Source organism: Sclerotinia sclerotiorum, genomic scaffold, assembly GCF_000146945.2.
Source record: "Sclerotinia sclerotiorum 1980 UF-70 scaffold_15 genomic scaffold, whole genome shotgun sequence".
Taxonomy (NCBI): Eukaryota; Fungi; Ascomycota; class Leotiomycetes; order Helotiales; family Sclerotiniaceae; genus Sclerotinia; species Sclerotinia sclerotiorum.
The window spans coordinates 50,574-65,002 of NW_001820821.1; the positions used below are offsets into that span (position 1 = coordinate 50,574).

Below are 14,429 nucleotides of genomic sequence, written 5' to 3' on the forward strand. Positions count from 1 at the left end.
CTAGACTTATTTCTTACTCCTAATAGCCATAGCTTCCTGACCCAACTCCTCCAAAGCCTCCTCGTAAGTTTCCTTTTTATACTCTCCAAATTTTCTTGCATCAACGACTATCCTCTTAACCTTCGCGCTTTCTCTCCTCCTAATTTCCTCACTCTTCGCAACCTCATTAAAGAACCATCTCGCCTCACTATTCCCAACTAATGTCCAGGCATGACCTTGTCTCCCCGCTCTCGCCGTTCTACCTACTCTATGCACATAATTTGTGATACTCGTGGGAACATCGTAATTGATGACATGCGCAAGATCAGGAAGATCAAGACCACGAGATACGAGATCGGAGGCGACGAGAATTTGGAGTTTGCCACGGGAGAAAGAGGCGAGGGAGGCTTTGCGTTCGGAAGAACGGGTGGTGGAGGTAAGAGTGCCGATTATTTCGGTGTAGGAAGGGTGAATTAAAGAAATTAGACGTCCGAGACGGATAGCAGATTCATTAGATTTGGTAAAAATAAGGACACCATGAGGTTCGTGGCTGATAGGCAGTGGATTTGTCTTGAATTTTGGTTTCGACTTTGGCGATACTTTATCTGGTTTTGACTCAGAATCAGACCCTGATATTGAGCTGTCATCCGAGGAAGAACTGTCTTCTGAAGAGTCTTTGTCTGAACTAGAATCGGAAGATGAATCATCAGAGTCAGAATCAGAATCGGTGTCGGAATCGGTGTCAGAGTCCGATTTAATCTTGCTATCATCTATCATATCATTTCCTTTCAGTATTTCCATCAAGTACAATGGCTTCAAATTCTCATCATCCACCTTGACAGCAAATTCAACAAGTCCAGGCGGTAGGATATGTGCGTGTGAAGACTTTCCATCATCACCGGCAGACGAGCCTGCTAAAACTACCAACTTTGGTCGATAAAGTTTCAGGCTGGTCAATTGACCAATATCTCTGGTCATTGTGGCACTGAGAACGATTTTTCTCACTCTATCCCTGTTATTTGGAAAGGAGTTCTGCCCTGTCGCCAACGAGCTCATCACAACATTCAACCATTGCTGGAAACTTTGATCAAGTAGTTTATCTGCTTCGTCTATAACAAGCCATTTGACATATTCTAAGGTGAATCCAGGGGTAAATTTCAAGTGCTCGACCAATCTTCCCGGCGTGCAGATCAAAATGTCAACTTTTGATACCGGTTCGATGATGTGATCAGGCAACGGGGAAATGGCCTCATCGTCTAATAAAGGTTCGCCTTCATCATCTGTTCCAGCATCAGAGCTCTCCCATCTCAAATTCTTTCGCCTTTCTTGCTCATGGTATCGTGCTGGGTCGTATTTATATGTGTTTTCCATAAGGTTTGCTTGTTCGACTTTGAAAGCTTCGTTCCCTACGGCCGTGCCTATCTTCACACGTTTTCTGCTACCGGCAGAGAACGCACTAGAACAAACTTCACACACCTCACGCGCCTGAGACACAAGTTCTCTAGTTGGCATAACAATCAATCCTCGTAGACGAGTGACAATGTTACGGCTAATATCTTGGGTCATGGGCAGAACGTATGAAAGGGTCTTTCCGGACCCAGTAGCTGCTGACACTAACACATCGCCAGGCTTTTGCCGGGTGCCATGGAGGAGGAGAGGAAGTACTGCAGCTTGGACGGCGAATGCTTCGTTAAAGCCTTTGGACCGAAGAACAGTGGCTGCTTCTGCCTCGACCCCTACTTCGGAAAATTGCGCAGTAGTCGTTGGTGACACCAGTATAGGGGAAGCAAGCCATGATGGAAGAGTAGATTCGAGCGATGGAGGTGGAAGTTCGGGGATGGGTTCTGGTTGTGGCAGTGGAACTAAATTATGAATTTCCACCGGTTCTTCTGGTTCCTGGGCATCCTCAGCATCTCGACCCTCTTCGGCAGCTTTGCGCGCCCGCCTCTCTGCCTTTTTGATCGACTTCTCGCGCTTTTCCAACACCTTTTTATGCCTTTTGTCATCTATATCCTCGGGGTTTTCTGTAGTCTCTTCAGATGATGTGCTGTCATCGCTCGACTTCTTTTTCTTTTGCTTCTTGTCCTTCTTTGTCACTTCTTGCGCTTCTTCTGATGAAGCATTATCTGCATGCGGTTCGTCGAGAGTGGCTGACGCGTGCACTTTCACAGATTTCTCCTTCTTGTCTTTTTTGGCCTTCTTTAATACAGGTTCCGGACCGGGCTCTAAAGCATCTTCACGTTTTCGTTTCGAGGCAGGAGAAGGCGATTCGAGGCCCAGCTTGGGGGCATTCAATTGCGCATCAGGTTTTACGTTAGATTTAGAAGGTGGTATATATCGAGCATAAGATGAGGAAGCATCTGGTCGAATCGCAGGTGCGGGTGATGGAGGTGGAGGAGGAGAGGATGATTTGAGAGGAGATAGAGGAGCTTGACTTAGTTGATCCCCTACGGTTACCTTCTTTTTAGAAGGAGGAACATATCTTGAATACATCTGAAAATCTATGAATAATAATTTCAAAAAGGAGAATGCCAATTGGCGATTTACAAAACTTCTCTCAGTTAACTGAGAAGAATTGGGAAACCGAAAATAAAAATTTTACGGAGACCTTTAAAGATCACAATGGCATTTTATGGGGCACTGATACTGAGTTGAATTGACAAGGCTGACCTTAAGCCCAAAGCTCCTGGAGTTGGAGCTTTCTGACTTCATTGGGCGATTTTCATCATTTTAAATATGAATTTGCGATGACAACTACAAATGGTTCTGGTTCCTCCTTGAACTTCAAAATACTTCCTTTCTCGAATAATTGTTCCCACCAGTCGTCTTCTATTTACTTTCAAAATGCCGTATAATATTGCTATGGTCAGCGACTTCTTCTTCCCACAACCAGGAGGAGTCGAAAGTCACATCTACCAACTCTCTACTAAGCTCATCGACCGCGGACACAAAGTTATAATAATTACACACGCCTATGAGGACAGAACTGGTGTCAGATATCTTACAAATGGCCTCAAAGTTTATCATGTTCCATTTTTTGTTATGTTTCGCTCCTGTACCTTTCCCACGGTCTTCTCATTCTTCCCAATCTTCCGCAATATCGTTATACGGGAACAAATTGAAATTGTTCATGGCCATGCAAGCATGAGTAGCATGTGCCATGAAGCTATATTACATGCGAGGACGATGGGACTGAGGACTGTGTTTACAGATCATTCACTGTTTGGGTTCGCAGATGCAGGCAATATATTAATCAATAAGCTACTTAAGTTCACATTGAGCGACGTTGATCATGTAGTTTGTGTTAGCCATACTTGGTAGAGTTGCCCGGTTGCTATTAATGAATCAAGAATTCTCTGACCAATTCTAGCAAAGAAAACACGGTTTTACGCGCTTCTCTTGACCCCCTCATGGTCTCTGTTATTCCAAATGCAGTCGTGGCGGAGAATTTTCGACCTCTATCACATCCTTCATATCCGTCCGATCCTCCAGGAAAGCACCCCCCTCCTGCTCCATATCCACTAGGTCCGCATGATGTAATAACAATTGTTGTGGTTTCGAGACTTTTCTACAATAAAGGAACCGACCTATTAATTGCAGCAATTCCTCGAATTCTTGCCAGCCATCCCAATGTGCATTTTATAATTGCAGGATCAGGCCCTAAAGCCATTGATCTGGAGCAGATGCTGGAGAAGAATGTGTTGCAAGATAAAGTTGAGATGCTTGGTCCGGTCAGACATGAGGAAGTCCGGGATGTTATGGTTAGAGGGCACATATATTTACATCCAAGTTTGACTGAAGCTTTTGGAACTGTCATAGTTGAAGCTGCTAGTTGTGGATTATATGTCGTGTGCACACAAGTGGGAGGGATACCAGAAGTGCTTCCAGCACACATGACAGTTTTTGCCAAGCCTGATGAAGATGATCTGGTTGCTGCCACGGGACGAGCAATTGCGTCTTTAAGAGCCAACAAAGTTCGGACCGAAAAGTTTCACGATCAAGTCAAAATGATGTATTCCTGGACAGATGTGGCAGAGAGAACAGAAAGGATATATGATGGCATATTCGGCGTTCTAAGTGAGGCAGAGTTCTATGGATATGATGCAGCCGACGCAGCCAGCTGGAGCGCTACTAGAGGAAGAGCCGGTGTACAGAGCTTCGCTTTGATTGATCGTCTCAAGAGATACTATGGTTGCGGAATATGGGCAGGGAAACTTTTTTGCCTTTGTGTGATCATCGATTACCTGTTATTTCTGCTACTCGAAGTTCTGGCACCGAGAGATAGAATCGACATTTCTAGAAGCTGGCCAAAGAAGATTCCTCAAGACTCTCCAAGGAGAGATCGTGAAACTAGGAGGGATTTTGGATAGTATTGGTTTGTCCATTGTGCAACCTGGTATGCACTTTCTACGGACCATGGAAAGACTATTGCTTTTGACGAATCCAGAGAAGCCCAGCGCAGGTGCATGAGAAAGCACCCGACATTAATCGCTTCCAATTAAGCGTCGCGATGGATTCTATAGCAGAAACGGCCATCTATCTCTGCCACTCTACCCTACATTGAATATAGGCGCCAAATCGTTCTGATCAACTTGTCCATGAATGCAAACCGTCACAACAATAATACTCACTCTGGCGCTGAGAATGATCTGTTGTCGACCTTAGGGGTCGCGTGCAAAGGATATGGCATTAGACATAGGAGTGGTATTGGAAGTCCATTCTCAAGGTGCATCCAGTCATCGGCCGCTGTGTCCAAGATCAATATAGACATCAAAGCTCTACAATGCTTTTTGATTCGAGACAAACATCAAAAAATGAATTAGGAGGCTTAAGTGCGAGTTCAGGATTCTTTTTATCAACAGTCCAGGCGAAGCGGCGAGCTGAAGTTGTTTTTGATGTTTGGACCAAGCAAGAGCAGGTTCACAGGTGCGCAAAGACAAATAATTTCGGCGGGGTGTGCGTCTCCATCAACCGAGATTCATTCATCCTAACAACTACTTATATACTTTCTTGGCCCGATGCGCGATGTCATTTGATAACAGCTCTTTGTCACACATCAATTAAGATGCTATTGAAACCAGCCGCTAGGACCTTTGAAGTGCCGGTGGCACGACGTTGGTATATACTGTCGACTGATGTTAACAAATGTCCAGACTGCTTCAATATGGATGGCGTTCAAATTAACAATATGGAATGCAAGTAGCGAGTAGGCACGAGACGCATTCACAATGCTAGATGTTTGGTCCTGGTGTGGTCAGATGCTTAGAAGATAGAGGTGAGCATCGAGCGGGGTGTATGGGCATTTACTGCAGGGTTGATGGCATTGTTTCCTGCTCAGGCGGAGTCTCGACGTCATTGTGCAATATATGTGAAATCTGCATTGATCCTGCATTTTACCAAAGAATATGACATGTAGTCCTAGGATATGGTCTACAATTCTTTTTCCCGGCTGTGCAACTTTCTCTCCGACCGCGGGCATATTTGAGAAGTGGGTGGTTACTCACACTCACATCATTAGTATATTCTGTCACCTCAATGGGATCGCAAATGAGATCCCAACTATGTCCCTTAATTCCTCAGATCAAGGAGCTTTTCTTTACAACTTTGCGTCTGCTTTATATAACAGCAAATTATCGATGCTTTTGACATCAGGAAAGTCGAGGCACATATCGAAAACTCAGTCCCAACCTTCGGCGACTTACTACTAGCCTCACCATAGATCTACCGGAGATCTACAAGGCTAGCAATATCTCCCATCAAAATGGGAAAACGCCACCTCGTGCCAAGGTGGTGCTCCACGTTACAATCATGCCTAAGATTGACTGGGAATCTGTAAATACCATCTCATAGAATCGTCCCATAACTATCTGTATTGATCGGACTCAATCCTCGAAGGTTTTGGCGGATTGTTTCATTGAAGTAACTACCGGTACATGTCAACGACGCTAATGCCATACCGACATTGGTACTACGCCACAAATTCCAAATCCTTCTGCAAGAAAGTATAAAATTCCGAAGCAAAGTAGTCAGGTTACCCATTCCTCTTGCTGCTTACCAGTCTACGGTATGTGCATAGAGTTTGTAGTTTTATACTTTCTGGCGTTACGAATATCTGAATCGCTGCCGCTAAGATCATAGACTAGGTTAAAGCTATGCTGCAATTCCGCTTTCAACGCGCTATCCCCCACATCGTCCAGATACTCTTCGCGCCGCTCTTCTTGGACGGCGTATAGCGCCACGAACATGGCAGTTGATATCTTAGATCTTGATTTTGAAAGAAATGGTAGTCTGGTGATTGGCCAATTAAATGAATCATTATCCCATCATATGTAGCTTTGACACTGAGAAGGCTGGGTCCATGAAGGGAAAAATCACAAAGACCATCACCTGCCGTGATTTGAGTATTGCGATGATTTCGCCCTGTGATCGAGCTCAGCCTAGGCAATCTCCGTTTAGCACAATCTGTTGTAGTCGATGGTATGCTAAGTCGATAATATCCCTAGGATTAGCATACTACAGATTTGAACATTCAGGTCAACATAAATACAGCCCATTCCACTATCTGTTACTCTCACCACCTTCTACTTTTACCTTTTCCTCGTCAATATTTGTAAAAACCTCAAGATGAAGTACAATTTTGCCATAACGGGTCTCGCCGTCTGCTTCACTGGCGCCTTCGCCTTTCCTTCTCGCATGTTTGATACTGCTCATTCAATGAGTGAAGAAGAGAAGCGTTCTCTTGCAAGTATCACTGCCCAAATCGAAGCTGGAATCGAGAAGCGTGTATCAACTCCTCGCTCCTTTGGATTCTCTGCATCCGATCAATATGTATCTAACTCCGGCAAACATGCGTTTGTTGCACCGGGTCCTAATGACTTACGTGGTCCCTGTCCTGGTTTAAATGCCATGGCTAATCATAACTACATCCCACATAATGGAGTAGCGACTGTTTCACAATTTGTTCAAGGAACTTATGATGGTAAGTTGCAATGTTGTCATGACGAATGATATCTTATACTAATAGAGTACAGTCTTCGGTATGGGAGTTGATCTCGGAGCGTTCCTATCTATATATGGCGCGGTCTTTGACGGCGATCTGACGAGTTGGTCTATTGGAGGACCTCCATCTTCAAGCCTGCTGAGCTCGGTTGGACTTCTCGGTAAACCACAGGGAATCTCTGGTTCACATAACAAATATGAGTGTGATGTCTCACCTGCTCGTGGAGATCTTTATCAGTAGTAAGTTGTGCTATATCATAAATTTGAAGGAGTGGTGATTAACATTTATCAGTGGTAATGATTACAAATTAGTCATGTCTCAATTCGAAGAAATGTACGCTTTGCCGTTGGGTCCTAACGGTTATGATTTATCAGTCCTAACCCCTTTCCGCGCAACCCGTTTTCAACAATCCATTGACAACAATCCATATTTCTTCAACGCGCCATTCTCTGGAATCGCCGTACAACCTGCAGCGTATACCTTCGTTTATCGATACATGGCCAACAAATCTTCCGAATATCCTGAGGGCTACCTCAACGGCGATGTCTTGAAGTCATTCTATTCTGTTACCGGAGAACCAGGTAGCTTTGTATGGACAGAAGGGCACGAGAAGATCCCTGACAACTGGTACAAACGAGCTATTGGCGACGAGTATGGCCTTGTACCTTACGTCGCCGATATAGTCGCCGCAGGTCTACAACACTTCGAGTTTGTCTCCATTGGAGGAAATACCGGCACAGTTAATTCCTTTACTGGTGTTGACATTAAGAATCTGACAGGTGGTATATATGACGTTACCACTTTGACGCAAGGAAATAATGCTATTTGTTTTGCATTCCAATTTGCTCAACAAGCTGCACCGGATATTCTTAAAGGTTTATTCCAAAACACCTCTTCTGCTTTAAGTAAGCTAAATTCAGCGGTTACTAAAGCCTTGGCTCCTTTGGGCTGTCCTCAATTGACTTCGGTTGATACTTCTCAGTTCTCACAGTTTCCTGGTGCGAAAGGGTCTTTTTAGATGAGATTTGTGGTGTTGTAGCAACGAGGTTCCGTGGCATCGGTACGGAAGTGATTTCATTGGTTGTTTTGAGATTCCCCTGTATATATATTTGTATAATTTATTCCATTTGCATGATTATTATAAATTTATTTTGTTATAAATTCATCGCTGTGCTAGGTGATCTTGCTATATCCCATTTGTATCACAAACAATCACAGCACAGCAATTGCCTCAAGTTAAGTCATATTCTCTCTATTGATACCCGGAAACTTCAGAGTCCTGAATTTCACCACGATATTAAGCCTACCACGTTGTAATAGCTAGGATCACCTTCTTTCCAATCTTTTTCAAATCCAAACTTCAATACGAATGTAACACAGCATCTCCGATGTTTTCTGTTTAGACTCGGCTAGAGTGTCTCGCCACAACATGCAAGTGATTGTTGTGGTAAGATCTTACATATCTTGATTAAATTTCCTCGCCTTTATCATCGTCCGATTATTCACTCTACGAGAAGTTTCCAGGGGAATGTTACCACCATTATTGAGGCAATTGCACGAATGTATTGAGACTCATAGACCCCCATGTTGTGCTAATATTTTATTTCAAGTCCTCCGATATTCATCACATCCGATGTATCCAAAATTGATTTGTGACTTTGGAGTCGGATTGACGATTGCTTGCGAGATATGGAAGAGTTTTCAAGGAGTTGTAGGAAAGGTTGTCCTCGAGCAGTGTGGGCTACTAGACGAAGAGTGGCATTTTTCAAGAATTCGAGGAAGAGGAGGGTTCTATTTTATGTTCGTTTCAAGTTCATCGTCGATATGCACATATCGCTAGTGCTTATATCTTCATTAATTACCCTGATTTCGTTATTCAACGAACATCCATAATACCCCTGAGGTTCCCTGCTTTTTGGTCCATAGCTAGTCATTCGGCGTGACTTATCAATAGGACCATATGTGTCTAGACTTGTAGAGCGGTTTCATTCAAGAAACAAGGAGCTTTCAAATATTCGCTAATATAACCATTCAGTTATCAGCGTCCATCCTCCTTGAAACATCCCATTAACTTCACCCCTAACTATGAACAAGAACTCAAGCTCCCCATCTCAGAACCACATCCCCGATTGGCGCATGCAAGATATAAGATGTTCTTCCAGTCCATCATCCTCCGTCCAGGAACCCTCTCCGTTCTAAAATAAATAAGCCTCATCAACATCGCAGCCTACAGTCCCAGCCCGTAAACAAATATCTTAATCTAAATTCCCCCTCTACACAGTATCCACAAGATCAAAGGATTCCCGTCTTACAAACTACCACGACATCGTATATATATTTAAATCCTAAGGTTTGAATATTAGTAGCTTGTTGAGCGGAGCCTAGATCTCCTGATATCAGTTTTGCGTACAGGATGTACTCGTATATATCAGGAACGATAACCTCGACTTATCGGTGGTGAGAATTTTCTGAATAGGAGATTGTGGATATGGAGCTTGGCGAGATATATAAATTTATATATGCAGATCTATCCATCTTCACCGTTCTAGTCACAGGTTATAATTTTATAACAGCTAGATGTGCTACGACGAATGTACGCTTGAGTACTGCTTGCTGTATTTTCACAATCTTGGTTAAAAAGGTTATCTATATATATACATATTAAATGAATGTTATTTTTCTGCGATTTTGGTTCCTCGGGAGATAATATCGCTGGTATGTTGGTACTAATTATACTATCGTTGTAAGGATACTTCCAGCATATTGAGGGGAAGGGATTGCAATTGGGAGGTTGTTGGTGAAGTTAATTTGGAGAGAGTAAGGAGGGAGGGGGAGAGAGAGAGAGAGAGAGTTTTTGTAGGCCGTTGGGTGCTAGTTAAAAATTTGAGGAAAAGAGATTGGATAGAAGATAGGATTTGTATAATAGGATAAGTTTTATATAATATTGGGATAAGGAAGGTAAAGGACGTATAATTTGATAGATGGAAGAGGTGGAGGGGGATAGGGATTATTGAAACTAATGGGATAGGAGTAATACAATATAATGTGGATGAATTATATAAGTTCGAAAAGAACATATATTGTATTTGGAGGTAAAATGTTTGATTTTAAGATTAATATCTGTAACTTAGACGTGTAAGGAAGTTTCAAATAGAGTACCTCCTGCAAATCACCTGTGTAGTACAGCGCAGTATTTGCACTTATTATTATATATTGACATCAGGAGCTTTGTAGTCCAAAACTTGAGTTAATACCTAATATATATTCCAAGTTTGAATTTTAGCGTTCTAATACTTCAATATATGTAATCTTATAACACACGGTAATAAATGAACTAACCTCAAATACTACGATCCCTCGCATTTTCCACCACAAATCTCAATTCCTTTAACTCATATTCCAATGCTTGAATTTCCTCACTCAAATCAAAAGTTTTCCCCAATTGCTTCATTAACTCCAATTTCCCTCTTGCTGTATCCATATCCTTCCATAATCCATTGAGATTCTCCCATTCTCCTTCATCTAGACATATTCCCCAACCTTTACACAATGATCTGGAAAGAGTAACTTCTTTCGTATCGTCGTGAAGAAGTAGATACTTCCACATGGTGTTCCACTCATTTGTCCCTTCAGAAGTCGCACATGTTCGTTTCAGTAGATTAGCATGATGGAGATATTGTTCTCTTGGCACCGAATGAATTGTATCTCTTGAAACTGCGAAACTATCACAAGGAGAGGTGAATTTATCTGGGATTTCATCGTTTGGGAAGTGTTGGCGAAATAATGAGATGATAGAATCGTTGCTTCCTGAGGTTGATACATCCTGGAAGCAGAAGGGGACGTAGCCACGGGATTGGACGGTAGCGAGGTCGAGACGATTTATTAGGTCTGTTTTGGATAATGGGAAGGTATATTCTGCTGGTGCCCAGTTTTCGATGAATATGGAGATATCAGAGAGATTATCGTACGCTTCGTATATGTACTTTAAAAAGATGAGGGCTCCTGAGCCTTCACTTGAGAAGGCCGGGGGGTTGTATTCGATGATTGCCAAGTTATCTTTCTTTAGCTCTTTTGTCCATGAATTTAGATCAAGGTTTGATTCGGAGGAAGAGATTATGAGACTAATAGTTGGAGAAGAGGTGTCTGTAGAGGTAGATGAAGCAGATGAGGAAGATGGAGCATTGAGGTATGAACGAAGCGCAGCGGGCCCTGCCCAAAGAAAAGATGTGATAAATGCGATTCCTGTTAGTGAATAGATAATGAATCGAATGTATTGAAAGATATTTGATGAATGTGATATCTTTGTAGATACCGGTCGTATGGCATCGTCTTGCTCTTGTTGTGGTAACCGTGAATACTGTGGTGGAGTTCCGCCTAACTTCTCCGACAAGATTTCATATCCCATCTTGAATCCGATATAGTATTAACTATAGGAAAGTCGTCAGTTAAAAGTGTAAAAGGAGGAAAGATATTTGATAAAAATATATAAGGTTAAATAAAGTGTCTCCCCACCTTTCCACCTTTGTTTATATTACAATATGTAGATCTCGACCACGATCAGTTACGGCCCAAGTAGGATTCTCCCACTAAATGAAGCCACCCTATCCGAAGTCCAGTAGCCTAGTAATTTCAATAGAACTAGATTGTTAGGGGCGCTTGTCGTTTATTCTCCTAGACGGTCAGGTCACATTTAGCCGTACCAAGTACAGCAGTAAAGATCTAGACCACTGTCATCTTAGAATTTAAGCGCCGACCAAGAAATTGTCGTGGTACGTGAAGAAGTATCATGACAGAGGCCAGAACTTTGGTTCAACTGTCATGGGACTAGATTCCTGAGTGTTGTATTCTTTGCCATCCTTCTGATCGGGACCCAGGTAAGGTATCACCACCTGGAGTGAAAATGATCGTGTGCTTCCTTTGTATTCGTTCTCGATATTCTAAGAGATGCAAGTTTGTGGGCGCAACCCATTGTACCGGTACTCCAGTCTCTTTATGCTTTGACCCCTTGATCCGCCAAGTTCACTTCCTAGCATAGCATAGCATCATTAATCGAATCTGCATATAACTGCTGTTGCTGCAGCCAAAACACCGGATGGCATCTCCGTTCACATCATGTGCTCTGCAGGTAAAGAGGATGAATGAATAGAATTCAATTTGGATGATCATATGATGATAAATTGTGGTCATTTGCATCGGCCATCATTGGCCATGGCACCTTGGTTTGTTTGTATTACACAGATACAGGAGGAGCCACTCCTATGCTATTGTCTTTGCTATACCATCTCTGGTTATAGGCGTTAATGGTCTATATTTTAGTGATTCTCCACTATAAAACTCCACTAATAATTGTTTTAAGGTTTATTGTTGGTCTATGCAGCCCTGGACTTTTTTATTTGGCCTCCTTTTTCACTCCTTTATAAGCTTAATGATCACATATTAGCCTTAGACCTCAATCCTTTTTTAATTCTCTTTATTTCAACAATAGCGACGACATTGATATTTTCATCTCACGGAAAGATCAACTAACTAGGTAGTAAGTAAGTAATTGTTTTCTTCTTGCATTTCCAAATTGATTTTTATCTTTTCATCTCGAAAATAGGCTCAAGCTTCAAAACTGCACATCTGCACATCTTACCCCGCTATCCAATTCTGGGAACATATTATATCTGCAGCCTCTTTGTGTTGCAGTACCATTCGGCTGCAGCTTTAGGTCAATATGTTACTTTGAGCCTGTATATGAGGTCGCATTCGAATTCCTTCAACATCAGCTTTGTGGCCATGTAAATTTGTGTGGCTATGTAGTTATGGGACACCGAGTAAAGCTGGAAGGATCATCAGCTGGTCGTTCTTGCTTGGTTCATGCAACTGCAACTGCAACTGCATCACATTCAGTCAAACCGTTGGGGGACAAATAACACCAAAATAAGCTTCGTCGCATTCAGGATCTCAATTATCAATGTTTGCATTTCAATTATGTGAAATTCACCATATATTGCCATTAGATTCCAAAGCCTAAAGTTTAAGGTACTGGAGGACTTATTAGGTGTACTTTTTATTTGAGATTGAAGTGCTTCATTACCAAATTTATGCCTTTGACAGAAATATTAATTAATGTCATTTCAATCTTTCTAATTTTTAAATATTCATCCCTATTTTCTTATATTCGTCGGTAATATAATACTTCTTTTACTAAATGGAGTTCCTTAGACCACAAAATACAGTGCTGTCAATCAGTTTCTGTCCCACTTTTGCCAACGCGCGATATTAACAATAAAGTCGGTCAGACTTTCGAATTTACTGCTGCCACAGCCATAGGGGATTAAAAGCTCGAAATATCGAAATATCGGTCTGTGGCTGGAACTTCTTGTATAACTACTTATATAAGTATTTCTCGTACACATTATACGTGAATTTGTTGTTGTCAGTTCAACGTGATACTTGCTCAACGATTCACGAACTCGGAGATATTGGACATCAGAGCGCAACCATCTTTCAGCCCTATCTCATCATATACAGATATACATATATACGTCAGGGAGCTCCTCGATTCATCCTAAATCCTCGTTCTACAACTTCTGAAAACACTTCAAAATGTCATCATTCTCACAATTTGGTAAACTTCCCATCGAACTTCAACTCAGAGTCTGGTCTTTCTCCCTGGATCCACATCGCATTATTCCACGCATCATCGAAGCCGACTACGATTCGAACAACTTCCCACACAAATATAAATCCCAACCTCCACCACTCACCCAAACATGTCGGGCCTCTCGTGAAGTTGCTCTTAAGAATTACTCAGTCCTCAATCCCTCTGCGGCAAAGGAAGTGGGCGCCATATACTTCCATCCCGCCGTCGACGTTTTATACTATTATCCCTCTTGCCAGCTATCCGCTCATCAAAACTTTTGCTCGCTTGCCACAACATCATTCCTGGACCCGAAGCTTCCAACTCATCTCATCCAGCACATAATGTTCACACAATCATACCTCACACATCGAGCACGTGATTCGTTCCTCTGCCCAATTCCAGAGTTGAGACATTTCGGAAATATCAAGACGTTATACATCGCATTACCGAGCCATGCGGAGTTGGAAGTAGAAGCTAGGATTTGGTATAAACAACTCATGAGATTCACACCAGATTTTGAGCCTCCACTGCATCCTCACATCACAGCATCCTATGCACGCGAGAAACTTGAAGAGGCCACTGGACGTCGAGATGTTGTACCTGGTTACACATTACTAGCCGAAGATAAAGGAAGTTTGCGCAAACATCAAGTTACGAGTTGTTTTGGATGGCAGGAAGGTGGTGTGAAGGGGGCGTGGGTTTGTGGTGATGGGCCTGGAAGGAATGGTGGTGAGATTAGGAAGGGAGAGGATTGGTTAGGTAGAGAGTTACCTGCAGTGAGATATTTAAGAGCTGTGCCGAAGGAATAGTTGGATGGTTTGA

At 42.5% G+C, this 14,429-nt stretch overlaps 6 protein-coding genes across 6 annotated transcripts; 4 read left to right on the top strand and 2 right to left on the bottom strand.

The window, feature by feature from the left end:
• Positions 1–6: 6 nt before the first annotated feature.
• On the bottom strand, positions 7–2,472 carry SS1G_10075 (hypothetical protein; the record flags this gene model as incomplete). Its single annotated transcript, XM_001588478.1, has 1 exon — positions 7–2,472. The coding sequence occupies one exon, from the start codon at positions 2,470–2,472 to the stop codon at positions 7–9; it is 2,466 nt and encodes an 821-aa protein (XP_001588528.1).
• A 351-nt stretch (positions 2,473–2,823) lies between these two features.
• On the top strand, positions 2,824–4,349 carry SS1G_10076 (conserved hypothetical protein; the record flags this gene model as incomplete). The annotated part of the gene is made up of 2 exons (XM_001588479.1): positions 2,824–3,206; positions 3,350–4,349. 2 exons carry the CDS (start codon positions 2,824–2,826, stop codon positions 4,347–4,349), a joined length of 1,383 nt encoding a protein of 460 aa, XP_001588529.1.
• Positions 4,350–5,214: 865 nt separating this feature from the next.
• On the top strand, positions 5,215–6,212 carry SS1G_10077 (predicted protein; the record flags this gene model as incomplete). The annotated part of the gene is made up of 3 exons (XM_001588480.1): positions 5,215–5,254; positions 5,699–5,811; positions 6,123–6,212. 3 exons carry the CDS (start codon positions 5,215–5,217, stop codon positions 6,210–6,212), a joined length of 243 nt encoding a protein of 80 aa, XP_001588530.1.
• A 391-nt stretch (positions 6,213–6,603) lies between these two features.
• Positions 6,604–9,183, top strand: SS1G_10078 (hypothetical protein; the record flags this gene model as incomplete). The annotated part of the gene is made up of 6 exons (XM_001588481.1): positions 6,604–6,958; positions 7,011–7,218; positions 7,271–7,884; positions 7,962–8,039; positions 8,590–8,779; positions 9,015–9,183. 6 exons carry the CDS (start codon positions 6,604–6,606, stop codon positions 9,181–9,183), a joined length of 1,614 nt encoding a protein of 537 aa, XP_001588531.1.
• Positions 9,184–10,319: 1,136 nt separating this feature from the next.
• On the bottom strand, positions 10,320–11,384 carry SS1G_10079 (predicted protein; the record flags this gene model as incomplete). Its single annotated transcript, XM_001588482.1, has 1 exon — positions 10,320–11,384. One exon carries the CDS (start codon positions 11,382–11,384, stop codon positions 10,320–10,322), a length of 1,065 nt encoding a protein of 354 aa, XP_001588532.1.
• Positions 11,385–13,570: 2,186 nt separating this feature from the next.
• On the top strand, positions 13,571–14,416 carry SS1G_10080 (predicted protein; the record flags this gene model as incomplete). The annotated part of the gene is made up of 1 exon (XM_001588483.1): positions 13,571–14,416. One exon carries the CDS (start codon positions 13,571–13,573, stop codon positions 14,414–14,416), a length of 846 nt encoding a protein of 281 aa, XP_001588533.1.
• Between the last annotated feature and the right edge of the window lie 13 nt (positions 14,417–14,429).